The 27,939-nt window shown below is 43.3% G+C and overlaps 2 protein-coding genes across 6 annotated transcripts in view; one reads left to right on the top strand and one right to left on the bottom strand.

Moving 5' to 3' along the window:
• Nucleotides 1-11,197, bottom strand: part of SUDS3 (SDS3 homolog, SIN3A corepressor complex component) — a 33,973-nt gene extending 22,776 nt beyond the window's left edge. For both annotated transcript variants that reach the window (XR_013992517.1, XM_081037660.1), the window contains exons 1-6: nucleotides 10,900-11,197; nucleotides 9,024-9,093; nucleotides 6,225-6,280; nucleotides 4,442-4,513; nucleotides 1,680-1,699; nucleotides 310-466 (exon numbers count right to left, since the gene is read on the bottom strand). Coding sequence is in view for 1 of the 2 variants with exons in the window: in XM_081037660.1 (XP_080893786.1) it covers nucleotides 310-466; nucleotides 1,680-1,699; nucleotides 4,442-4,513; nucleotides 6,225-6,280; nucleotides 9,024-9,093; nucleotides 10,900-11,041 (517 nt within the window). In the remaining variant the exon portion in view is untranslated. The remainder of the gene's footprint in view (nucleotides 1-309; nucleotides 467-1,679; nucleotides 1,700-4,441; nucleotides 4,514-6,224; nucleotides 6,281-9,023; nucleotides 9,094-10,899) is intronic.
• A 3,384-nt stretch (nucleotides 11,198-14,581) lies between these two features.
• Nucleotides 14,582-27,939, top strand: part of TAOK3 (TAO kinase 3) — a 155,380-nt gene continuing 142,022 nt past the window's right edge. For 3 of the 4 annotated variants that reach the window (XM_081037133.1, XM_081037134.1, XM_081037131.1), the window contains exon 1: nucleotides 14,582-14,887. The gene's annotated coding sequence lies outside the window, so the exon portion shown is untranslated. Of the gene's footprint in view, nucleotides 14,888-24,532; nucleotides 24,742-27,939 lie in introns of those variants that run through there. The other variant, XM_081037132.1, reaches the window with a different exon arrangement.

Genomic DNA, 27,939 nt, shown 5'->3' with positions numbered 1-27,939 from the left:
TGAATACCTGTCATGTATAGGGCATTGTACTAGGCACTCATATTTCCAACCACAATCCTTTGAAATAAGGTATGATCAGCCTCATTTTATTGAGGGGGAAACAGGCTCAAAGAGGTTAAGCAGCTTGACTAAAGTCACACAGCCAATACAAGACAGAACTAGAACTCTGACCTGTCATGTCAAAGCCCACTCTCCTTTCAGCTTCCTTTGCTCTGATGAGGAACCCAGAAGACAGAAGGAAAAATTGGAATGCCCCCCCCCCCACCAGGTCCCCCTCGGGCTCCCAAAACCCTGCTGGTGCTTTCGTACCTCCAGTCAGTTCCATAGTTAGCTTTTCATTTTCAATCATTTTCTTCTTTTCTTCCAACTCAGCAATCAGGTTTTCCTTCAGCTCAACCTTCTTGTCCTCAAACTCTTTCACTGCTGCCTTCTTTTCTTTAATGTAATTTCTTTCCACTTGTTCAGTCTGAGCAAAAGAGAAACACAGGCTAAGGGTACATGGCCCTGGCAGCCAGGGCTCCAACCTGAAGTCTGGCTCAGCACTCAAGAACAAAGAAAATACCTTTACTGGAAATATGAGAAATAGCTGCAACTCACACTTGAAGAAACAGGGTACCTGGGAGCCAGTTTTCCAATGAATACATAAAATCAAACCACACAACTCCTGCTTATATTTCTGAGTATACCTCACTGGCTACTCAGGTATTTCCTCTCTTCCACATCTTATATTTTATGGCTTGTATGTTAAAACAGAACATAAGTTTCTCAGAGACAGTAAGTAAACTCTTTCTTAAAGACACAATTTCGCAGAAAAGTAGTCCCAGATGAAATATCTATATTCAAAATTAACTACAAGACACTGAGTCACGATGGTATGAGTTACTGTATTTTTTGACACAATAAAATAAAGAGTAGAAGACAATTTATTAGGTATCTGAACCCCAAAGTACTCAAACTCTGAAATTATATTAAATAAAAATTGCATAAGCACCCATTTTCTAAATCTCACCATGGCATGAAGTGAAGACGCAGGGGGCTTATGGTGGGCTCTGGCTGTGATGTTCTCACATTGCTGTGTGGCTCTGAGAAACTCCCCCCTCCCCCCAGCCACACACCCCCACATACCCACACCCCTCCTCACACACACACACGCTGAGCACCCCAGGAGCAGTAGTGTAGGCCCTCATCTCTGTACCAAAGCACTGTGCCTCACACAGAACCAGCATTCAGATGTCTGCTGAATGAAAGGAGAAATTTTTAATGTATATTTCCTACTGACCCAGAGAGTTTCAGCTGTAAAAGTAAATTGTTGAGCCAATTCAGAAATTGGGCTGTTCCGAGGACCAATATAACAAATTATTAGGCCATAGTAATCTGAATTGGGAATCTACATATTCCCAAAAGGCAATAATGTGAGATCAAAGCCAACAAGAAAGCAGGGGGGGACGAGTGTCCCCTAATACCCTGTGATAAGCAGAGGCTGCCCGACAAACAAGTGAATAGATGGAATTTCTGAACTGAGACCAAAGTCCTTCAGTCAAACAGAACAGTGATGGAAGGCTTCCAGCTAGGCGTTTCCCAACTAACTATTTGGTGATAGAAGGAAAGGCCACTGATTGGGAAAGCGAGATTCCAGTTTCAGAAAGAGCCTGCAAACCCAGAAGATCCATGATACTTACTTCTAGCTGGAGGAAGAGTTCTGAAAGAGATAAAACGTGCAATTAGATTCGCTAGGCTTTGTCACCTTTCTCAACAGTATGTTAGGATTCATTTAGAAGCAATAATTGCTTTCTGAAAGCACGGTTACCCAGAACAAACGTTTTCATCAGGGAAATGTTGATATACACGAAGGGGAAGGATAAAAGAAGCACTCATGTCTAGTTAAAAGTTGACCCTGAACATAATCGGCTCTGGCAGTTCTACCCAAGGGCAAAAAACAGCAGCAGGAACCAAACTACTTTGACAAAAAAGTTATCCCTTCTTTCACTCAGTACATACCCTCCACCAGTTCTGCAGGGCAGGATGGGTCAGGAAGTAACAGTGCACTAACTCAAGAAGCAGAGTCAACACTGATGTCTTCAAAACATTACGTGTAGGGCTCTGCATGGTGAGGAAGGACACACTCCCTGAAAATTTAGACAGCAGAGGTTCCGAGCCCTCCTGGGCTTTCCTGTCAGGCCCCCAGCCTCTGCTCATGTGTCTCCACCAGCAATGCCCTCTGGTCTCTCTGAATGCACTTCCAAGTTTCAGATCTAATGAAGCCTCCTCTGCAAGGCCTTTCCTGTGGACCCTTCACTCACCAAGCCCATCTCAGAAACCTAAAAGTATCCACCCCATAGTATTCAACAGCTTATTGAGCACCCACTGTGTGCCAGGTGATTAGCAACTGTTTACCCATCAGCTTCCCCCACGACTAGATTGCAACCCTCTCTGCAAACCTAAGACTTGGAACAAAATAGGTCTGAGGCTTCTCTAATCTTTCCTGGTGACAGTGGGGCTACTGCATACAGTCTGCAAAGATTGCGGGTGGACCAACAACTCCAGGGAGTGCTGTTCACCTTTCATGGTCTCCTTTGCAAACCTGATGGAATCTATGGATCCCTTACCCCATAGAAAAGCACATACGCACGTTCACACATACTTTATAAGATTCCGAGTTTCAGGGACTCCAGATTAAGAATCCGTATGTCAAATACCAGTCGTTGCATGAGAAAGCTAATTGAGGAAAAGGACAAGCTACTCATTATTTTCTAAGTGTAGCACTGGGAATCTCTGGGCACTTAAGCGCAGGCACACCCACCCCAACACGCTCACGGCTATGATTGCTTCAGACTTGCAAATTGCACAAACGGCCGGACATCTGACGTTTGTGCCATTCTGAGAAATCACACCTGCACCAACAAGTCAAACTGGCAATAAGCATTTAGAGTCGGTGGTGGTGGTTCACACAAAAGACACAACTAAAGCAAGTGGATTATCTCTGCATGGAACTTCCTTTTTAAAACTCAAGATAGTGACTGACTTAGGAACTCTTCTGCATCATTAGTGGGGTCAGCTGTTTATGGAAGATCCCACCGGGACAGGACTGAGAGCAGAATTAAGAAAAACAATGCTCACCCTGCAGTTCTAGTTTAAGAAAAATGGCTTGCATCCATTTTCTTTCCTTACATCTTAAACCAATTCTGTGATGTCGGTACCCCACTACAGATGGGGAAACTGAGGCTCTAAGAGCAAATTCCTGCTTAAAGGCATAAGACCTAAAGTGATATAAGACCTAAACCTAGGATCTCATCTTCTACCAGTTTTCCCCAACAAGAGGGATGAGGATTTATAAAGATGTCCCAAGGAGATGCATCAGGAACTCAAAGGGAAGTGCGGGGGTAAACCACAGGGGCAGGCGGGGATGTGGATGGGCAGAAGGCTAATGCCTACATCCATTTTCCCAGCATCGCTTACATCCTTCAGCTCCTTTTCTATCTGTTGGTACTCGTATACACTGGACATCAACTCACTGGGGAGAGAAGGAAGTGTTCCATCGACAGAAAGTTGGAAAGTCAATGGATCGGAAAGCAAGAGGACAGCAGCCTGAGGAGGGGCACCGAAACCTCATTTTAAACCCCAACATTACTTTTACCACCGTAGGAACAAACACCATGCTGGCTGGCACGCAAAGTGCTGGCTGACGAGGAGCTTCAAAATTTAACACTTACAAAAGATTTCCGGTAAACACAGGCATCTGTGTTTACACACGTTAAACAGTCATCCCATCTTACTTTTTGCATGATTCTTTATTCTACTCATAACATCCCCTAACTTACACATTTGGGTGTGTTTTCTCAATGAAACATCAAGTTCCCTTACGTCAAGGACAAAGTGTTATACCATTCTGTACTGCTCAGAGCTTAGAGGTAGCAGGTGCTCAACAAATTTTTGTTAAATTGAGTATATTTACTGTGTACAACAGACCAAAAAGCATACTCTTTTTCTCTAAATGTGTATAATACAACACTTGAAGGGAAAAACAGGAGGAAACTCCTTCCTCCCAGAGCACAGAATACCAGAAGCAGCAAACTCAAAACAGGAGCAAAATCACCTACAACCCTTTTCCACATCAGCTCCTCTGATCGTCCATGAAGCCAGCCTTGCAGACACAAGACAGAATATGCAAGACGACCCTTGGGCACCTGGCAGGACAACCCAACTGCAAGGAGCCACCACTAAGCCTTGACTACTGAATGTTCATTGGCCACTGGAGAAAAGATGAGCCAGTTTTACATAACTGCGCCTTCGAGGCCTCTCTTTCCTAATACTCTCTCCACAGTGGGAGAGTTGAAATACTAGTACATTTTGGAGAATAGCTCTTATGGTCACATAACATCGATGATCAGCAAAAGGAAGAACATCTGAGGATGATTTATTTCCATTTAAGATACAGCCTTACCTGCATTTCGTATCCTCTCTTTATACTGCTGATCTAGTTTTTTCATCCTCTTCTGATATTCTTGTAATGTACCTGATTTTGAGATTTACAAAATAAAAAGTTACTTTGAAGATCTGCTCTCCATTTTGGTTCCTAAAATGACTTTCTAGCACCAACAGTGACTGTCTTGGAATGTCTTAGAACATCAAGATGAAACATGAACCAAAGAAGGGCACACACAAACAGAGCTGACTGGAGCACAGTTCTCAACCAAGACACACAGAGCAGAAATTACCCCAACCTAGTGGGCTGAGACTCTCTAGCAAGTGGGGGGGAGTGAAAGGTGATGGCATCCTCATGCGATTCTGACCACTTGGTGCTAGAGTTTGAGTGAACGAGCTTCCCTTTCCTGGAAAAACCTCATTCTCCCTCAGTGAGGTCTGGATCAATGCTGTCCAACAGAACTTTCTCTGCACTGCTGGAAATGCTCAGCAGTGCACCTTCCAATGTGGTAGCCACCAGTCACATGTGGTTCCTGAGCACTTGCAATGTGGCTGGTAGATGTACAGTATAAGAAGTATAGTACATGATATTGTAACTACGTATGGTGTCAGAAGGGTACTAGATATATTAGGGTGATCACTTTGTAAGTTATAGTAATGTCTAATCACTAGCGTGTACACCTACAGCTAATATAATATTGTACGTCAAATGTAGTTGAAAAATAAAAAATATATTAAAAAAAAGAGAAACAGAATTAATTTTACTTAATTAAATTTAAATACCGACTATACTGGACACCTCAGGTTCTTACCGAATGTCTAATTTCATTGCTCTTCCCCAAAACTGCTAATTCTGAGGGTCCCAGTTAGTGTGGGAAGTGTTTCCTGATCATGCTTTAGTAGGATAAATTAATGGCGTCTTTTTCAAAATCCCTCACTCAGTCATGCTTTACAGACTTGCTAGAGTGGAATGTATTTCTTTCTCTGGCAATACTTCCATTATCATGTAAAGAAAAAATGAAAACAAAACAAAGGTGTGTGACTGCAACTCATGGAAACATTTTTTCCCTATTAAGCAGAAATCAATACAGGACGGGCTAGTCCAAGCAGTAAAAGTACCTGGTGGAAAAGCAGTTTCACTGATGAGGGACTCCGCAAAAATGAAGCTGAAGAACTAATGGCAACAGCCAACTGTCCCTGAGTTCTCACTGTGCCCAACAGTGCTAGTCACTCCTTGTGCATAATCTCATCTACTGTCCTTTTCTTCATTTCACAGATCAGAAAACAAATTAAGCAAGAGAATGTGATGAGCCCAATGTCAAACTTCTAGAAAGTAGTGAAGTTGGGCGGTAAACCCACGATGGAACTTGAAAGTCTGTGCTCTTAACCCCCATGCTGAACTGCAATTAGCGAAAAACAGCGCCCGACAAGATACAATCCACTTTTAATTTACCAAGCTAAAAAGAGAAAATACAGTAAGGATAATCCACGGTTCATCAGCATTTAGTTTAGAAGAAATGGTACAATTTTATTTGGTTTTTGGTAACATGTCTTCTAAAAATGTCTAGCTTTAGGCAGAGTGGTTTTCAGTTCATGCTCTTCAGAAGGCCCTGAGATTTCAAAACAGTTTGAAAATCACCACTTTACTGATAGCAGAAGATAGCAAAATGTATACTAGGACAGCTAAAATCAGCCCCACCAAATTTTAAATCACTCACACAAAGAAGTGAAATACACAGATTTCAAAGGTTTGTAATATTAAGAAGTATATTTAGAAATGATGGATTAACTCATACACCAACCTTCCTGCAGCTGTTGCAACTGTCTCTTGAGAGAAGCCAGTTTATCCTGATACATCCTATAAAAAAGGTAAAGACACACTCAAAGACTTTATTCAACACTCAATTCCAAAAATATCTACACACAGAAAGTACCTGGGTTGTTATGGGAATGGCAGCCATGTCCTTTAGGAGAGAGAGAAAACTGAAGTTGGCTAGGTCGTTTAAAATGTAGTAACAGCTAAAGGGATCAAAAAGGGACAGGGATTCTATGCTCTTGAATCATATCACAATTTTGTAGATGCTCCTGTGTTATCCCACCTTTAGAGAATCAGTCTAAAACCTACAAATATGAGGACACACAGATTTTAATAAATAAGTGACAATGATAAACACTTAGGCAAGAACATACAAAGAAAAACTGAAAGTGTGATGCTATTTTCTTCTGAGTTTAGAAGCATAAGGAACACACACAAATGTAGAAAAGGCATTAAACACAGCTCTTATATCAACCCTACGATTAGATTATAAATTCCAAAAAAGATTACGCATTCAGCGCATTTTTTTCTATATAGAGAGCATAACTGTGTAAGCACTAATAAACCTTCACGTCATTTTTAAAACACCACTCTTTTAGGATCAGAGAAATAAGAATAATTCAGTAACAAACGTTAAAATACCTGATTTATTTGTAGCCACAGCTGGATAAGAACACACAGCACAAGCAAAGCAAAAGAACCTGGTATGTAATTTTTTTTCTCCCTCACAACAAATGGACTATAGACAATTATACACTCTGGTAAGTGAGTTTGAATGGTAGATTCCACGCGTAAATCATATTTCAGCAATATTTTTGCTTCTATCTGAAAAACACCCCCAATTTCATAGGGATAAAAACAAGAATTGCAACCTGAAATAAAACCATTGTCTAACAGATTACAGGCACAATAGCTTTTTGATTGGTCAAATAAAGGCTACAAATACAACCCGACTATCTATAGGTTGAAGAAGAAGTAGGCAGAATCTGAGAATCACTCAGGTCTCATTCTTTTAAGGAAAATTCTGATGTACTCTCAATGCTCACTTTGAATCACAAAAGGCATTCAATTTAATCAAAACTATTTTCTATATCATCAAATATTAACAGGCATATTCAATTGGAAAATTGTCCCTAAAGAATGCTTAAATATTTCAAGCATAAGAAGGAACGAGGTGTAAACTTCACACAAGAAGTCAGTATTTGGAACCCAGTGTATTAAATCTTCTACCACATTGAGTGTACCAGACAATGCCTTTGAATTTTGAGTCTGTTTTAAAAGGGAATATTAACAGGTTGAAGAAGTAAATAACAACAGAAAATTCAGATTCAGGAAAAAACTAGGTATGTAAAAATACATTTCAAATGGGTCAAGATAAATCAGTAAAAAGCTTTAAGGGAAATAAATTCTTTTTAAAAAAAGCAAGCACTGTTTCAAGGATGAAGCTATGAGAAAAATTACGTGAATTATTAAAGTAATCCTTCTTTATCCAGCACTGGTCATATTTAGCTGAATTACCCCTTTGGGTTCCAAAGCTTGAAAAGGATGAAAGAACCCAGAAGATGGTCACAAAACATTTGCAAATAAGACCTATAAAGAAAGGAATGTGGACTGCCTCGTTTATAGAATTTTAAAAGTCAAATCAAGATCCTCAAAATACATTCAACAAATACTTATCAGATATATATTTTTAAACTGTCTTGCATCTGTGTTTACGATAAAAGTGAGTGGTTTTAGTTTGTCTGGGCATATGTAGTTGAAGACAATGAGAAGGCGTGGGTACGGATGTGTGATAAGTGGAAAGGGCACTGGAGCAAGAGTCCTGTTCTCCATCCTGGTTTCCTTGAGCTTTCTAGGAATCTAGCTCACCATATAGCAAGTAGTCAGCACTTGGTGGGGTCACACCCATTTGAGAACCAACTCGCTGTGAAACACCATTTACCCTCTCTGGCCAATGGTTTTCACATCTAAAACACACGAGGTATGATAAAAAAAAAAATACAATGAATGCTGCTGCCCCGTGCCATCTAACCAAAACGCAGGGATCTTCAATACGGGAAGCAGCACATCGAACCTTAGAAACAGCGTGTGACAACTTTCAATTTATTCGGTGCAGTCAGTTAAGTGTGAGCTACAGTTGAGAGAAGGTATGTTTTAAAATGTGCAGTAAATTATCCTCCATCATGACAACACTCCATGTCACACATTGCTTCTGGTATATGGCAATTTCTGCCAAATAAAAACATTACAGCCTGTCCTCATCCACCTTATTCACCGGATCTGGCACCACGTGACTTCTGGCTCTTCCCCAAAACCAAAATGATTCAGGACATCGAGGCAGCCATGACAGAGCAACTAAAGACACTCACAAAAGAGGACTTCCAGAAGTGCTTCAGAAAGTGGCAAGAACGATGGGATAAGTGTGTTCGAAGGGAGGGGGGTATTTTGAGGGGGATTAATGGCAATGTGTCTTCTATTGTAATACGTTTTTTTTAATTTAAACATGCACTATATTTTTTTACCATACCTCATAAAGTGGGAAATGGTTCTCTCCTGTTATATGGCCTTATTCCCCTGACATCATTTCAAGGTCCTTTCTAGCTTACCCTCAAAAGATTCTTATAACAGGGAGACTGATTAAAATGTGACAAATTTAAAGGGGGGAAATAGTATACCAATACATGGTCTTTAGAAGCACTATGGGCAAAGCCATATACACAAGGAAATCAAAGATTTCCTTGTCAATTCTGTATTCCAGAAAAAGAAATCTGAAACTCATACTCACTGTTCCTTCATTTCTACATAGTCTTCTTCATCATGCTTTGCCAGGTCAGTTTCGCTAGCATCCTCAGTATCTAAATAAAACCAGGGAAAGAGGGTTTGTTAAAATCATCATTCATAGAGTTGGAATCACCTGACATAGTGACACTTAATAGTCTTCTGTAAAATGAATTTCTACTCAATGCAGGCCTGTGGGAAGACGTCAACGAAAACTGTTACATACAGTTACTTCAGGAAAGAAAATACCATTTCCAACTCATACACAACCAGCTTTATGCAAAGAGCTTGCCCCTATCTGAAGTACAGCCAGCAAACGGTGCATCAGACACAGGCAGGCATGGTCACGGCTGTTACTTCTGCAGAACAGGCAGTTCAGGAAAAAGAGCTATAAGAGAGGAGAACTACAGGCAGGCACACCTCGACCGCTATTCCAAAATAACCTAATATGTATATTCTCTTGCGGTAGAGGCCCAGTTTGAATCCTTAAGACATTTTACATCAACTATAAGCAAAGGAGAATCTGAATCAACGAACTGAACTCTCAAGAACGGAAATATTTTCAACGTTACAACTAAAAGGAGACAAGACGATCAGACGGAAACTGTTTCAGAACACTTTAAACATTGTTCTTAGAATAAGCAAATGGCTGGAGTGTCTACATAATTTCAACAGCCCCTACCTAAGAGGGGGATAAAACCCATCTCGGCTTCGTCGCTCCCCCTTGTGGGCATTCGAACCAGCACAAGTGACAAGTGATTCACATTCAAAACATCTGGGTCAGCCCCGTCCTCAAAGGTACTTTAAACAAATGCAATTAGTTCCTTCGACTTGGTATCTGCATCCGCAGATACTTTTCTAAAGGCGGTTCAAGGCCCAGTCCCCCACCAAGCCATCTCCCCTCCTTCGGCCGCAGCACGCGGCGCTTAGAACCGAGACGACCGGGACACCCCGCGTTACAGCCTCGCTGGCCTGGGCTTGGGTTCCACAGCCCTCGTTCTGCGCCAGGACGCGCCTCCCACGTGCTGGTCTCCAGCTCCGCTTTCTTCTCCCGTGTTCGTTACGTGTCTTCCCCTTTCTCCCCCTCCGGCCAGCTCCTTCCTCGATCCCTCCAAAAGCCTTCCTCCCACCGGCCAAACTGAAGCCCAGCCTGAAAAGCAAGGCTCTGAGAGGCAGCGACGGTGGCGCCAAGCGCAGGGGACCTCGCAGAACACCCGGGCGCCCGCGAGCCAAGCGGTCCCCGCCTTCCGTCGCGCCTCGCCCCCCAGCGAGAGCCTCGGCTGGGCCCGGCGCGTCGCGGTGAGCGCTCGCGCCCGCGCTCGGAAGCCCCGCGACAGGAGGGGGAAACTGAGGCTTCGCGAGCGCACGTTAAGTTGTCTAAAGTCAAAAGCGGGGCTCAGCGAGCCAAACGGAGACCCGCACCTCATGCCGGGTCCCGTTCTTGGAAGCAGCCTGGGCTGCACGGCCCGAAGCAGGGCTGCGCGGCTGGAGCATCTCCGCGGGGCGGGGGGCGGGGCAGCCACCGGGGCGCCCAGAAGCCGAAGCCGGCTTCGCGCGAATCCTCTCAGGCACCGAAAAGGCGCGGCGCCTCCATGGAAGGCTTTCCCATTCCACCCAGGGGAGAGCGGAGGGACCGGCAGAGACGGCGGGGAGCAGAGGGGCAGCTGTGACCACGGCTCCCTCAGCGCCCTCTTCCCACGCCCGCAGCGCCGCCCCTTCCCCGGCACAGGCGCGGTAACGAGCCGGAGCCGCGCTCCCACCAGCCGCCCCTCCGGCCGCCCCGAGCCCCGCAGGCCGCCCCGCCCCTCTGCCCCGCAAAGCCTCCTCCGCTCCCGCAGCGGTCCCACCCCACTCCGGGCGGCCCGGGGAGCGCAAGGACGCGCCTTCGTCAGACTCGCGGCCCCGGCAGCTGCGCTCGTCGTCCTCGGCGCTCTCCAGCTCCTCATCCTCCTCCGGATAATACTCCGGAGCCGGCGGCGCCCCAGCCGGGGCCGGAGCCGGCGCCAACAGCCCGGCGGCACTCATGTCGCTTCTGACAACAGCCGAGAGCGCCACCCGGGGACGGCGGCCACCCGCCCGGCAGATTCGACGCCCGCCTAGCAGCGCCTCACGGAGCCGCCAACTTGACGAGCGGGAGCCGCGGCGACCCCCTTTCCCAGTCTTCGCCAAGCTCCGCCCCTCGCGCCCGCGCTCGGCAACGGGGGCCTCGCGCCGGCAGCGACTTCCGGGTCGCGAGCTGCCCGAGGCCCGCCTGACTCCGCCGTCCTTCAGGGAGTGGAGAGGCCGCCAGACGCCTCCTTCGCATTCACCCCAGCCCCTTCATCGCCGTCTTTAAATCCCGTCTTCAAATCTCGTCTTCAAAACGGGTAGTGGGGCAGGGCGCAGACGGGATCTCTAGACTTAGGCAAATCCTTAGGCAGACCTGGCCCCGGCCAGGACCCCGAAGCTCAGCGGCTACTTCCGGAAACAGCCGCCAGGAGGCGCCTGGGACCAGTGCTACAGCGAGAATCGTTGGCGACCTGAGAGGTAGAGGGTTTGAAGGGCTCCCGGCGGTTGGAGGTGGTCGCTAAGCAGGTGAACGCCATTAATCAATGCCTTGATAGATTGGGACGCCTAGACGCCTAGAGTTTGCGTGATCATCCCGAAGAAAAGGAGCCTGGCTCCTCCCCTGACGAAATGAAGCTTTATTGAGAACTGAAATAAAGGCAAGGATGCTGATATTCCATCCTGGGGTCAGCAAAATGGTATTTCCCCCGTCCGTGGGAGTCATTTCTGTTCTGTAGGTTTACTCAATATGATGTTCTCTCGATTTTACAGATGAAAAAAGAGCTGTCATTTGCCTAAAAAAACAAAACAAAACAAACAAACAAAAAAAAAGCGGTTGCATCCAGCCGACCTTGTTTAGATTCTCAGAGCCAGGCCCTCTATGATACAGCTGCTTCATATTTCTTAGAATATTAGTTTTTTTAAGGTGGTTTTCCCCAATTCAGTAACTTGCAAACCAACTCTCAACTGTTCAAATGGCACATTAGCCATTTGAACTTCCTACCGGAAGTTACTAATTAAGCTAACTTAAGGAAGGTGTTATGTGGAAACTTAGCTGAATATCTGCATGAATTAATTTATGTGATTCCCTCTCCGTACAAGGGGACACAGTGTTACAAGCTTTGCTTAAGGAACAAATTTAGGATGTCCCTTGTCTAGTTGTGTGTAGCAAGAAAAGATAAGGAAAAGGGCCCAGAGAGATTTAATGGATTGTCCAAAGTAACAGTACTATTTATGTTGCACCAAGTCTCCGTAGAAAAAGTAACACGTAGTAAAGTTGATCACGGTGTAAAAGACGGGTGGAATCCAATATTACGATTCTCAGATCCTTTGTGACCATGTTTATCTCTGAATAGGTCCCCACAGAGTCTTCTCAAAGTGCAAAAAAACCTATTCTCATCCCATTTATTTTAACATCTCTTCTTTTCTACCTTGTCAATTAAAATCTTGGCTCTATTTGTGAGGGATTTTCCCTCCCAACAGAACTCAAGAATTTCCAGAATAGAAAGCTGTGATGTCTTTCCAGGACTTCAGAGATTTTTCTGAAGTTCCTTCTAAATAAGACTCATTCTCAGAGCTCACTGTAGGTCTACTGTCTATATATAAACTAGGAGTAGAGAACTGTCTCTGGTCCAAAGGATGACATCATTTTATTTTTTTTTATGCTCTTAGATCACATCAAAATTATTTGTAATCAACTATATTGAGCAACTTGAGTTCCTGTTAGCAGCAATAATCATAGACCAGAGAAAGCACCAACATTTTAGAAATTAGAGTTCATTGATATAATGAGTTTTTAAAAAGTTGATTTTGTTGCTAATTGGTTTCAAGACACCGGGATTTTTGCCTTGCTTATGTTTCATTTGTATTTTTTTATTGCGAATAACATCTGTTAGTGGTCATGCATGCATTTTTTATATGAACAGACACAGTTGAACACTTGAGCAGTGAGAACTTACCCCATTTCTTCTTTTCCATATTGCCAACTTTAGAATTGGTAGAACGAGCTCTTAATTAATAAATACTCTTTAGAGAAGGACATAGTCAAAAAAATTCTCTCTTCCTCAACCCTGATAGTTGTTTTAATGTAATCGTTTTGGACAGCCTCTCTAGGCCTGTAAAAATCAAGTTCCCTCAAAACTGAGTTTTACCACCTAGAAATCTCTCTGCATCCCTTCCCCAAACGGCATTCAGCACACTGCTCAGGCCACATCCACTGCAAAACTAGTCTTCGAGTCCTGCCAGCCCCGTTTGCCTAGGCCCTTTCTGCATACCCTAACGCTCAGAGGAGTATCTTAATTGGAATGGGGTAGGATTTTAAAACACTAAGGAAAATATGTATAATGTTTAGAACACAAATTTTGTCGGTGGGAATTAACACAAAAAAGAGTTAATGACGGAGTTTTCTGAGAATTAAGTCCTACGTACATCTGACAGGGCTTAAGACCAAATTGTGTCCTTGAAATGAAACAATTTCTTCATAAAACGCTAAATTGTCAAGTCCATAAACTTTGGGGTTTAGGGGTGAGGGTAGAAACTCTTTTCCGTGTCTGATGTTATTTAATCAACATATCCAGTTTCACAAACATATAAAGAATGGTTCTGAGGAACGTGGTGCACTTTCACCCCTAGCAGGCCCCATCTTTCAGCTTGGCTCAAGATGGGTCTCTGGTTTTCAAAGCGTGTACACTTCAAAGTTCATTATACTTTGTCCATTAGTTCGCTCAGAAAAATGGTGTATAGGCTTGCCAAAACATTGCTAAAACTACCACACGGTTCTTGTTCCGCCTGTCGTGATTATCAAAACCCACAAACTGATTATTTCCAAAGCTTTGTCCTTGTACTTATCGAAATGTGCCCCATCAGTGTTGAATGTTTAGTTGTGCAGAGTGTGCGTCTCGTATATAGATTTCTTTTTCCAAGAGCACTAAACTGGCGTCTGCTGAACGCAACAAAGGAAGTGAAACTCCGTTGACAAAGATATAAAAGAGTTTAAATCCAGGAAATATTTACAAGTCCTCGGTGAATAAATGTTATATTAATTTTTGGCAGAATTACTTAGGAGGCTGTGCAAGGTCTAGCAGAAGAATGGGGACCTCCTCAAAGACTCTAACATGGTGGTCCAGAGAGTCCCAGAAGGTCTTGACCTCTGGGAGTCTCCCAAGAAAAGTAAAGGTTCAGGGAGGAGTGCCTGAACTTTGACCCAGCGCAGTACAGACAACAGGGACCGCACCCCAGACCCGCCAGTGGGTAACTGAAGTTGCAAGGTCTTCCGTCTCCAAAAAAAAAAAAAAAAAAAAACCCGCCCCGCCCCATCCCGCCCACCGTCAACTCCGCCAATCCTCAGGAGCCATCGACCGCTCGGCTTCCCAGGCACCTTCAATCAAGTACCTATATGCGGCCCCAGGCCGTGCCCGACGATCAAGGAAGGTCAGTAGAGAGCCTATCGGAGACGAGATGGGGGCGTGGTCGGGGGCCGGGGGCGGGCAGACTGAGACCGTGGGGCGGAGCGCGCTCGGCGCAGTCGGGTGCGATTGGCCACCCCTGGCAAGAGCCGCACCTCGGACAGCAGCAGCGGCGGCGGCCGCGGGAGGGTCCGTGTGGCGCCCGGCGGCGGCGGCGGCGGCGGCGGCGGGGTTCTGCGTGAGAGAGTGGGACGCGACGCAGAGACTGCGGGCGCAGGCTCGGCGCGGCCAGACCCAGCACTCAGCGACCGGACCAAGGGATCTGCCAGGGCACAAGCGGCAGAAGCGGGACTCGGGACCAAGTGTGGGAGAGGAAGCGGCGGCGGCGACGCCGGGCCCGGGTGGTGACAGCAGGTCTGAGGTGAGAGCACCGGGGCGCGGGGCGGTGACAGCGTGAGCCCCGGAGAGGAGATCGCGGGCGGAGTGCGGTCGGCGAGGACCCGCGCGAGGGGAGTTCCCGGAGCGGGTTTGACAGTCGGGACTATGGAGAGGAAAACCCCGAGAGGGGCTGGGGTAGAGGGTCTGAGGGGAGGGGACCCCGAGAGGGGCAGGGAAGGGGAGTCTGAGGGGAGGGGACCCCGGCGGGGCCGGGACGCGGGTCTGAGGGGAGGGGACCCCGGCGGGGCCGGGACGCGGGTCTGAGGGGAGGGGACCCCGGCGGGGCCGGGACGCGGGTCTGAGGGGAGGGGACCCCGGCGGGGCCGGGACGCGGGTCTGAGGGGAGGGGACCCCGAGAGGGGCCGGGACGCGGGTCTGAGGGGAGGGGACCCCGGCGGGGCCGGGACGCGGGTCTGAGGGGAGGGGACCCCGGCGGGGCCGGGACGCGGGTCTGAGGGGAGGGGACCCCGGCGGGGCCGGGACGCGGGTCTGAGGGGAGGGGACCCCGAGAGGGGCCGGGACGCGGGTCTGAGGGGAGGGGACCCCGGCGGGGCCGGGACGCGGGTCTGAGGGGAGGGGACCCCGGCGGGGCCGGGACGCGGGTCTGAGGGGAGGGGACCCCGGCGGGGCCGGGACGCGGGTCTGAGGGGAGGGGACCCCGAGAGGGGCCGGGACGCGGGTCTGAGGGGAGGGGACCCCGGCGGGGCCGGGACGCGGGTCTGAGGGGAGGGGACCCCGGCGGGGCCGGGACGCGGGTCTGAGGGGAGGGGACCCCGGCGGGGCCGGGACGCGGGTCTGAGGGGAGGGGACCCCGAGAGGGGCCGGGACGCGGGTCTGAGGGGAGGGGACCCCGGCGGGGCCGGGACGCGGGTCTGAGGGGAGGGGACCCCGGCGGGGCCGGGACGCGGGTCTGAGGGGAGGGGACCCCGGCGGGGCCGGGACGCGGGTCTGAGGGGAGGGGACCCCGGCGGGGCCGGGACGCGGGTCTGAGGGGAGGGGACCCCGGCGGGGCCGGGACGCGGGTCTGAGGGGAGGGGACCCCGGCGGGGCCGGGACGCGGGTCTGAGGGGAGGGGACCCCGGCGGGGCCGGGACGCGGGTCTGAGGGGGGTGGTTCCCCGAGAGCAAGTGGGACGGCGAGTTTGAGGGGCGTCCCGAGAGCGGCCGGGACGGCGGGGGGCCGGCGACAGGGGCTCTGAGCGCGCGCGGCCCCGCGTGAGAGGCGAGCGAGCCGGGGCCCCGCGGCGCAGAGAAGAGGGGCGCGCGCCGCCCGCGGGGTCTGCCGCCCGCCGCGCTCCCGGAGCCCCCGTGACGCCGCGGGGCCCCTGTGGAGCGGGGATTATGTAAGGCGACGTCCCCCGAGGAGAACGCACGCGCTGGAGGGTCTGCTCTGGCCAAAGCGCCGAGAGCTTCAAGGATCGAGAGGTGGACGGCCGGACCGTCGGGCTTTCCCACGCGTGTCTTCGGGCTCGGCGCGGACGGCTCGAACGCGAGGGGCTTCCTGGCCCGCTCGCTTACGCGGAGCCTGAGCAGCTGCCGAGCGCGGCTTCTCCCCCAGCCCGTCCCGAAGGCGTGGAGGGGAAGGACGCCCCGTGCGGCCCCGCGTTTTGGCTTTTCCGGAGCGGCTTTCGTGGGATGGACTGTGGTTTTCATTTCAGGTCAGCGAGCAGCTAAGCAACGTGTGCCGATTCGGCAGCACCTCAGTGTCAGTGTTTACAATGCAGATTTAAAGGAATACATGCTAAGTTGGACTGTCGAACTTTGATGTGGTGGAGACCGTTGGAAGGTCAGACTAAATTTTGAGAAGAGATACCGGAGTCGCTACATTAACAGGACTCTCCACGTAGACTTCTCGTCCTGGAAGCGACCGGCACCAGGCTCTAGGCTTCATTCCAGGACAAGCAAAGGGGAGAGTTCTGTGTGTGCCCTGGTGGGGGGCAAGTGTGTCTCGGTTAACATTCGGAAACCAGTAAAAGAAAGCAGTAGAGACTGGGAATTGGGGGGCAGCCGCCTCCTTCGAGGGGTGTGGAAAGGAAACCAACGACCGGGCTAGTTTTCCACAGTTCTTAGCATATGTTAATACTGCCCGGACTGCCTTTCAGATGGTCTCTTGAATGCACGTGCTTTGTTGCAGGTTGTAGTTTTGCACGGGGAACTTTTAACCTCTTTTTCTCTGTGTGCTGCTTCTCCTAACTCCTCCTTGTGGCTCCTTTCTTTTCTATAGAAGCAGACTTGGAAAATGATGGTATTGGGGGGGGGGGGGAAATGGTGAATGTAATAACTATATCATTCCACAGTTATTTACGTCTCTTCTTCGTTTCGGGTTTAGCATGTGTCTTATTAGAAGCCTTTGCCCATGTTTCGTAATGAGCAGCTTCAACTAAGAGGAAGAAATACTGCATTATTTCTCAGAGACATAATGTGGAAGGCTTACATAGAACTGCTTGTGTAAATCTAAGACAAAAATTACCGAAGTCATCTTCATCAGGATGATAATAAGTAGAGGACATGTATCATTTGGGGATTTTATTTGGTATTACCTGATACATATCATGTCTTATTTGGCTTCAGAGACTGGAACTGGATGTGGTTATGAAAATTCCACCAACCAGAAGTCCTCCTGTAAGAAATAGAAGTTATGGAGATAAGAGGAACTACAATAGCAAATAAAATTTTGATGATGAGACTTTGTAATTAATTTAAGATGTATTAAGTATAATTTTTTTACATTGAATTTATTTTTCCAGAACCCTAGGTAGAATTCAAGTAAAAACAGGGTCAGTTAACTGAGGAGGTTATTTATTTACAAGGGGCTTACGAGTATATTCACTATGTAGTGCATGTAACATGAAATGGTGTGTTAGAAGGATTGGGAATCTCAGTACCAATAATTCTACAAAGTAATAAAACTGAGCAGATAAGCTCTTTCATCATCCTTGTTAGCTCATTTCTGACTGATACAAATGGTAGTTTCTTAAAATAAAACATTAAGTATATTTCCGTATAAGAAAGGAAAGTGTTCTTATACTCCCCTGAGTGATTGATTACTACAGCAGTCATTTCAACCGTGTTATGTTATGATATTGATCCAGAGATGAATAGAAGTTTTAGTGATAGGAAGGGCCTTACAATAACTGTTTATTGGGGGGGATAGGAATTCTGTGAGAATTTATTTTCATTTGTTTCACAAAATAAAACACTAGAACCATAAATATGTGCAGTTATCACACCTATGCTCCTTTAAACTGTTTCTTTTCAATTAAAAAATATAACCGATAGCAGGGATTAAGAAGGAACCTCAGACTTCCATTTGAATGGTTATAGCATAAAACAGACTGCAAGTTCTTTTTGATTTGTAGTTCTTAAACTTCTTAGTCTTAGTTTAGCAGGATGTAGGTACTGCCCAGTAAATACAATAACCCATTTTACACTTTCTTTACCTCTTTAGTCCTATACAGTCAAACCATTGTAATCTCAGAGTCTACCTTGATATCTAATTTGGTTTAATGTTTAACCCAACTTGAATAAAAGTTCTCATTGCTTGCCAGTGTTCTGATTTGTTGGTTTCAGTAGTATAGGAGAATGAATGAAAACTAACTATTGGTACTTTTATTTTAGAGTCTTTGTTGAAAAGCCTCTTTTCTTTATAATCTTTTCCTCCAGTCTTTGTTTCTTCCCTCCCCACCAAAAACAGACAGGCAGAAAGTTTCTATCTAAAAGTGTTTTGAGACTCTCCTAAGACATTTTCAGATTTTTTTGATTCTTCATTGAGAGATTCCTGTCGCCCAGAGAGAATAGTTTTGAATTAGTAGTTTTGAGTTGTGGGATATTGTACAATCAGTTGCATTTCACCATAGGGAGTTTAGTTTATAATTACTTACACTTATCTATTTAACTAGTTGCTTTGTTATTTGCAAGGATATATTAAAATTTTGGTACTGTTTCTTAAACTTAGACTCAGCTTAGTAAAAATAATAATAAGTGCTAGCCACCTAACTATAATTATAGATTGGATATGTTTATTTATGGGCCAAAACATGATCTCAGTCATTGTTAAGCTATGGGCACCAAAGTAAAAACAATTATTTAGAATTTTTATGATAACCAGGAGGAATTAAATTGATACATTTTATCATTCCAGGTATATATTGTTCAAGTTACCTAAATGCCTTATACATCAACCTAATGTATTTTTTCTGACGAGATTTGGTAGAGACATTGAAGTATATTTAAAGTCTTTCTAAATTATTTTTATTGTACAACAGAATGACTTAAGGGTCAGTTTCTTGATTTGTTAACACTGAACAGTCTCCTAACCATTTGTCAACTATCTCTCACATACACGTTTTTCATCCCTGGAGTAAGTGAGAAAACGAAGATGCCTCGGAATAAACGTTTTATGCTCAGGAAAACCTACTCCCATTAAACACAGAGGTGTGGCTCATGTTGCTCTAGCTCCAAACAGGGAATTGACATGCTGGAGTCTAGTTTGAGCCCTTTCACTTCACCTCTCGCTTCAGTGACATGATGTGTAGCAAAATCAACCCCACTTTATGTTTTGTTATGCTTAATATTTAATTAGTTATCAAAGTACTCATTGAAAGAGTTCGATTTTGTTTTTTTCCACTATTTTTGATAGACAATGGGATAACTCTTTATTTCCAGATCAAATCAGGACTCGTGCGGTGTATATTTATTTTTTTGTTTTACTTTCTATCTAATGAGACTGGCTTATGTCTGTAGTAATCAGGCTTATGAAAGTTCAGATACATTTTATTTATCCATTACAATAGATGGCACTAATCAAGGCAGAATGCGTTCTTTTTGTGTTTTTTTTTTTATTGGGGAAGGGGAACAGGACTTTATTGGGGAACAGTGTGTACTTCCAGGCCTTTTTTCCAAGTCAAGTTGTTGTCCTTTCAATCTTAGTTGTGGAGGGCGCCATTCAGCTTCAAGTTGTTGTCCTTTCAGTCTTAGTTGTGGAGGGCGCAGCTCAGCTCCAGGTCCAGGTCCAGTTGCCGTTGCTAGTTGTAAGGGGCACAGCCCACCATCCCTTGCGGGACTTGAGGAATTGAACCGGCATCCTTGTGGTTGAGAGGACGGGCTCCAACCAACTGAGCCATCCGGGCTCCAACCAACTGAGCCATCCGGAAGCTCAGTGGCAGCTCAGCTCAAGGTGCCATGTTCAATCTTAGTTGCAGAGGGCGCTGCCCACCATCCCTTACAGGAGTCGAGGAATCGGAACTGACAACCTTGTGGTTGAGAGCCCACTGGCCCATGTGGGAATCGAACCGACAGCTTTCGGAGTTAGGAGCATGGAGCTGTAACCGCCTGAGCCACCGGGCCAGCCCCAGAATGCATTCTTAAACAAATTAACCACCTAAATAGTCTTGGTAGTAGACACACAAAACAGAATCACACTTCATGGCTAATTTTCCTTCTGTTGTGAACATTGGCCTTTACTTTTTGAAGGATGTATGTGTAAATACACAATTATTTCCAAAAATCACATCAATATAGTTTTTAAAATGATCTAGGTCAAGATGTAATAGCTGAGATACAAAATGACAATATTTTGCTTCATGTACCTTTATGCTTCCATTGTCTCTTGTGCAAAATCCTCTTCTGTCGTTGTATACCAGTTCCTTGTTTATGTTTGTCTTTTACTAGCTTGTGAGCACTTTGAGGGCAGAGATGGGTCTCATTTATCTTTGCATCCTCCATGGCAACTACAGGCACAAAGTATGAAGGATGGTCAATAAATGTGAATTGGAATGAATGAATTATTAATCAGCAAATAAGTAGGTTATATTTATGTCCATACTTTGTTTCTTATCCTCATTTAGACCTTTTAGTATATCAAAAGGGTGGTAAAAGAGACAGTGATTCGTTTGGAACACAAGAACAAATGTTAGCATTATTTATCTACCATAAAAGAAACAGCGTGATGTATTGGAAGGAGAAAGGACCTAAGCCTCAAAGACACGTAGGCACCTATTTTGGCTTTGTCACTATGCCAGCTGGCCGGTTCTGGGTAAGTTACTTAAGTTTTAAAGTTCTCAATTCTCTCATGTGTAAATAAGAATACATACCTCGTGGGATTCTTCTAAGGAATTAATGAAGCCGTTTATGTAAAGTGCCAAGCACAGTGACAAACTCATAGGAAGTGTTTAATAAATAGTAGCTGCTTATTATTTTAATCACTTGAAACAATTTTTTTTGTTGCTGTGTTTGCTCTACTCTCAGTATCTAATCACTTGCTGAAATTCATGGCTCCTGACTCCCAAACAATAATTAATAGATTCACACCTAGGGAAATAGATTGAGTGAGAATAAGTGACTTCCCAAGGTCATGCAGACAATCCACAGACTTGACCACTGCGATCTAGATCCGGTTTTTCAGTTCAGTATACTTTCCACTTTTTATCTCTCAATGGTCCAAGAAGGAGCTAATGGGGAAGCACTGTGACGATTTTCCAACCTCCTTTGCTTTTTCGTCTTTCATACGTATGTGGCTGCTCTCTTATTCTCCCTAAAGTATGGCTCTGAATTTCTCATTCACATGTTCAAAACCTTTAATAAATTCTCCATGGCCTACTTAATTCAGTAGCTTTATCAACCTGGTTTTAGGTTCCTATTGCCCCACAATCCATGTATGTATGTATGTATATATGTATGTATTTCCTGTGCCCAACCAGACTGGCCTGCTTCCTCACTAAGCACTTCCTGATTTGTCACCTATATCTTTGTTCCTGCCATTTCTTTTCCCTAGAACGTCTTCTGTTCCTCATTTTTCAGACCTACCTCCAATGCCATCTTTCAAGAGGCCTTCTCTGATCATCCCCCTTGAACTTTCTCCTTTGAATTACCTAAGTACTTGCTTTGTATGTTTTCTTATTACACTAGTATTCTCTCTGGTATTACATTATAGGCTTTGTACTTGTCTTATCCTTCCTAGATGTCCATCTTCTTGATTTTAAAAGGACAGTGTCTTACATATCTAACCAAGTGTTTTGCAACTCGTTTCTGCTCAATAAATATTTATGGAATCGTATTAAATTGAAATACTTATTTTAAGTTCAAAGATAATATTCCAGTATAATTATTGCTGGTAGTGCAGACAATAGGGTATAATTCTAAAGGGAAGAATTCACTTCTGAACTTGACAGTTGGTAAATTTGATGCCAGTGGTAGCCAGGATGTGGAAACTTGTATGCTCGTATTCAGCATGGTAATATTTCCTAAAGTGACCGTTGACTCTGAAAGTGTTTGGGATTAGTTTTATTTCCTTATATGATGGTTTTATCAGTAAGGAGTGCGTTCTAACTTCAAGTCTTTCAAGTTTGTTCTCCAATCTCCAGGTATTAGCAACAAATGAAATAAGATTCTCTTTCATTTGCAACAGAAGGGGGGTTGTTGCCTTGTAGAGTCTGGGAGAGCTCTAATACACTGGTCTTTCTTACTTTGTGGTATAAGCAACTTGCAACTGTGCCTTGAGTCCGAGGTAGAGTCTGGAGAGCTCTGATACACTGGTCTTTCTTACTTTGTGATATAAGCAACTTGCAACTGTGAACAAATACACAAACTCTTATCCCTACCTTTCATATTGTATTCTCCATAGTGCTTACTACCTTCTGACATACCAAATATTTTACTTATTTGTTTGTCTTATGTCTCTACACTAGAATGTAGGCTCTATGAAAGCAGAGATTTTTATTTTATTCTTTGCTGTATCCCCAACTCACAGAACAATGCCTAACATGTAGTAGGTGCTCAATAAATATTTGTTGAATGACTAAATAGATAAATTTGGCTTTTGGAATTTCTCCAATTTGTTGGCTCAAAAGAAGGTTTTGTTATTTTAAACATAAGGAAGTAAAATCTTAAGAAGTAAAGTATAACTTGGAAGAATAGACTTTATCTGTACGTTTTACTCTGTGGATTTCATATTTTTCTTTGAGCAGCCTTAGATTTACTATATATTTGTTTTATTGAATGCAAATAAAAGCCATTCCTACCGCTGCACCACATATCCAAGAATGATTGTGTCTCACTTAGGCTAAAATCTAAGAAAACTGTTCATTGTAACAAAATTTAATGAAAGCTTGCTGACATGACCCTTAGGCCTTAAAGACTAATAAAACCAAAATTATAATAAAACTTAGTACAGGAGTGTTATCTTATTAAAAGTACTTCACTTGTTTTTCTTAGATGTTGATATTAACCCTGAAAATTGGTCAGATCGAGCTTCTGATGTTAATTTGGGGTTATCAGTTTTCTCCATGTACAAGTAATTGGGTTTGAAATCAGTTTTAAGCCTGAATTAAAAGAACTTAGTCACTGGTGACTCATGGTGAGAAGTTTTTCCTTTTCCCTGCTGGAACATATGCCATTGCCTCCAACATGGCGTGTTTGAAACACTAAAAACATAAAGACTCCCCTTTTTATGTACTAGGTTCTGGAAAAGTTCTTTGATGTACTAGGTTCTGGTGGTAGCCTTCATTAGAATGCTTTTTAGTAGTGAGCACTACAATTGACTTTCCAAATTTCCATACAAATTCCTTTATTCTCTGCCTTTCTGGAAGTTTTCTCATTACATATGAAATCATCAAAAGTCTGCTAGATAATGAGTATATGAGTATAGGGACTTTGTTTTGTTCATTACTACATTCCTAGTGCCTAGAACAGTGCTTTGTACAGAGAAAGCAACTAATACTATTTGGTGAATTAAGTCACACATTCTTAGTAATGATGCATTTTAGAAAAGTAATGAAAGTCGATCAAAATAAATTTTCTCCAGCCCTATTGAATTAGGTAATCATCAATTCACAATCAACCTAATTTGGGAGGCTCTTGGTATTAGCCCAAGGTAGTTCTGCTTTAATAGTTCTTAGCATTGATTATGCCAACCTGAAATCTCCTTTAGTGATTCACTTACAAAAGGAAGGGTAAATTGGCAACACCCATAAGCCCTTGCACCTGTGGGAACCAATGGGCGTTGTGACAGGAAATACTTAAGCTTGCAATACTGATAGTAATGTGCAGCGCCCGGGTCACGCTGTTTTTATCTGCAGTTCCTTATTAGGATTCTACAAGTTTTTTATATATATATCAGGAATATATGTATATATCAGGAATATATATATATATATTTAAATATATACATGCATGTAAAAGAGAATTAACTTTAAATTTGAAAATTAAAACGTGAATGGTGGTTTCTTCATTGTCAAGGAACTGGTGAGTTGTCTTTAAGTTCTTTCTTTACCTTCTAATGTGTCTCAGGAAACCTCATGCTACCATACAGGATGGGGGGTCATGGAGAGTGCATAAATGTAAAATGAAAACTTAAGCAGATATTCTCATCAATAATAATAACCAGTTCTGATATTTAGATGATACCATAACTGTAGGAAGGCACTGATAGAATTTTGTAGATTTTTACATGTGATTACCTTGAGCAAGTTTTTGCTCTTTTGTAGGGATTGCGGAAAAATTCAGGAAAATTTTTAGGAAGGGCTTTTCAAAATGTAGAACTGTAAAGCTGTATGAAAAATGCTGTTGACGTTAAGTGTCTGACCAGGAAGTACTCTCTTTCAGCCTCATTTATAAAACTGTCTATAATAACTTCCTTTCTGGAGATGAAGGAGCTGATAGCACGGTGGTGTTCTTACAACTTAAGTTGAGTTCAGTTTTATCTTTCCTAAGTGATAAAGAGGCAGCTTTTTAAAGAAAGCCATTTCTGAGGCAATTTTATTGCTGTAGCTAAGTAAAAAATTTTTAAAGTCTTTACTATCTTGGATTAGAAATGTAGGAAACGCATTTGAGAAGATCTCTGGTGAGTAAGCTTGGTGTTTTCTTTCATATTTAGTGTTTTATTATAAACATGGGTTGTGTCTAAACATTTCTAATAAACTCTTGAAATTCCTGTGAATATTTATTGCCTTAGCTCAAAGTCCAGATGAGAGTAATCAACCTCAAAAGTCACTGGATTCATATGCTCTATTTATTTTAATTTGTAGTTTGATATTCTACAAAAAAATATTAGTGGGAAATTTTTTCAAAATTTTTTGAATATTTTCCTTTCTCCTGGGGAAGGTAAATACCGAGCTGCAAATAAAATATCAAAATCTTGTCAGAAGAGTCCTTTAAATAAAAAATTTAAATATACTAAAGGCCATGTAAATTAAATGATGCAGTTTATGATGATGATATTATTACTGTAAAACGGTACTTCAAAATTAAGCTACTCAAAATGGCATACTATTCAACGTACAAATCTTAAAAAAATTAAAAGGCCACATCCTATTTTTCTTCTTTTACATGAGGGGAAAATAGGATAGGAAGCAGAGTAATTTCTTGAATGTAATACCAAATTTAGAGACACAAAAGTCAGAAGATTTGATCACATTTATTTAGTTTTATAATTTTTTTTAATACATAGAGTTAGTTACTTAGTAAAGTATAAAAATGAAATATCTTAACCATTAGGTAATAATTTATGGGATTACACTAGTCCATAAAATGGAATTAGATGAAGTAGGAAAGTAGGTCATTTTTTATTTAACATCTCATAGTTTGTATGTTATGCAAAATATTTTATAAACCAGGAAAACTACCTTAATAGTGTCTTTACCAACTTCACTAGGCTCTTGGAACAAGGTTTAAATGAAATGTGTAAAACCCTGACTTCCAAACCCCTAATACTGTACATGTTAGATGTGTAAATTAAAGTCACATGATTGTACATAGGATGCATTTTCATTCAAGAAGCATTGCAGTTGATATTACTGATTTGGGGCCTCTATTCTTTCTAACATATAAAAAAGAAAATTAAAACTTTCAAGTAATCTTTGAAATGTGATGTCATAGAATGCGTGTTTTCTTAAAATTTATGAATGTTAAATACTTAAAGTACAAATTGTGCAAATTTTAGTCTCTATAGATAGGGAGGATTTTTATGTGTGAATGTTATGTTAGCACTCCAGATGTATCCCAGTCATATTTTGAATGGGGGTGGGGCAGAGGAAGTGGGTCGGGCTTCACAGTAATGACAGATTATTGCAGATTAAATGGCTGCCTTCCAAAACACCACTAGTTGGAGGGAAAAGTGGAAGTTACTAACTGCATCCTATGAATTTGTACACGTATATTTAAACAGTTATAATTAAGACAGTTATAACCAGTTGTAACCCACTGTTTGCTGGTTTCATACACAGATGACAGATTTTAAACTTCTGTATTACTTGACATGTGCTTAATGTTCTAGTCTTTAGTTTACCATGGTCGTATTCCTTATCTGTAGTCTGCAAAGATCACACTGACCCTTTTGTAGAAGACCATGTGTTAGCAGAAAAAAGAGGGGTGAGGGGAGACAGAACTTGAAACTGTAATGGTTTACTTTCTAGTTAAAAGTATTGCTTGCAGAATTAGAATGTAACATGTCCGATTTAGACAATTTATATAAAATACTAATAAAAATAATCATGTCTTGTGAAGGAGTTTGTAGTTCTCGATTGTTCTGGTTCATTTTGAAATTGAGATTCTTACTGTTGCAACATAAAAGGAAGCTTTGTGGAGGAAATATGACATCTCTGTCCAGATGCATAAGGATGGAATTACAGTGGAGAGTTATTTTTAGAAGTGTCTTATGAATGTATTTTATGTACTGAGAAATAGCTTTAAAAGGTTGGTTTCCATTTCAGGGTCACTGGTAAGAGTTACATAGGTTGCACGGATATTCTAACAAAATACTTTTTAAAGCTTTTTGATGTCACCAGCCAGCCAAGTTAGTCTTGACCTGGCTGATTTAAGTAGGAGCATTGTAAAAAATGTGACCAAATTGAGATCCTGTCAAAACCATCAAATCGTAATGTCCAGATGTATAAGGGGGCAGTTAACTCTCATTTCATTGCAGTGTCCCACTTTTCAGGAATAGAGTGCAGTGGTTTCGGTACTATAAGGGAAAGTTAGAAGTGAGTCAAGGAATCTATCCTTTTGTATTACTGACAAAGTTCTTAGAATTGACGCTCCCACCTAATTTTTTTACACAATTAGTAGCATGTCCAGGTCCCTTATATTTCTTTTTATTTCGGTCACATATGTTTGGGGTTGGCAGTATAATCTAACGATTAACAAGAGCATGTCAGATGAATATGTCTGCACTTGCTAGCTTACTGGCTTTGTGACCTTGTACAAGTCCCTTAACTCTTATAGCCTCGGATTCTTCAGCTGTAAAATGGGCCTAATCCTAGTACCTACCTACCTCACAGGTTGTTATGAGGACTACGTAAATGAGATCAGGTATGCAAAGCACAAGTTTGGCCACACATTGTAAAGGAAGAGCTCAGTGAGTAATAGTAGATAAGTTTATTTTTCCTATTTTTGGACATTTCAATTCTTATTCACAGCTCCACCAGAAAATGACCATAGGAGGAGATACAAAACAATACATGCAATCATGTGTAGATAATAGAGTCAGTGTTACAATAATAGAATTATTTAGAAAGTACCACGGGAGCACTCCCCTTTCCACATTACCTACTATCCATTCTAAAGGGAGAGGGGAAGCAGCGGAAAAGTTGACTATAGATTTAACTAATTATTACTACAAAAAATTAATCTGCCAAATGTAGCTTTAGTAACATTTTCTGTTTGTTTTTCACTTCAGAGAATTTCCTCCCAATTTGATAGCACATCTCAGGAAAGCAACATGGCAAAGTGCTAATTTAGTTCTTAGTTCATTTTCTCCGTAGAATTTTTCGTTTTCTTCTGACTGGATCACCATCAGATATAGTCAGGACTATGTCTCAAGATTTTAGATAAGCTAGGAAAAAAAGTTGTTTTTTGTTTGTTTTGTGGACCCAGACAATAAAGAATATACATCTGAGTATAAAGAAGATTTTTCTGTTTTCACTAGCTTACTCAATGAGGGTTCATATCCTGTAATGGGTCAGTTAACTTTGTTTGTGTATTGAAAAACAACGAATTTTTACGTAAGCATAGTTTCCTGGGCTGTGTTAGCAAAGCAGATGTG

The sequence above is a fragment of the Rhinolophus hipposideros genome (genome assembly GCF_964194185.1).
Source record: "Rhinolophus hipposideros genome assembly, chromosome: 24".
NCBI classification, from domain to species: Eukaryota; Metazoa; Chordata; class Mammalia; order Chiroptera; family Rhinolophidae; genus Rhinolophus; species Rhinolophus hipposideros.
This window is presented reverse-complemented; position numbering and strand designations above follow the sequence as displayed.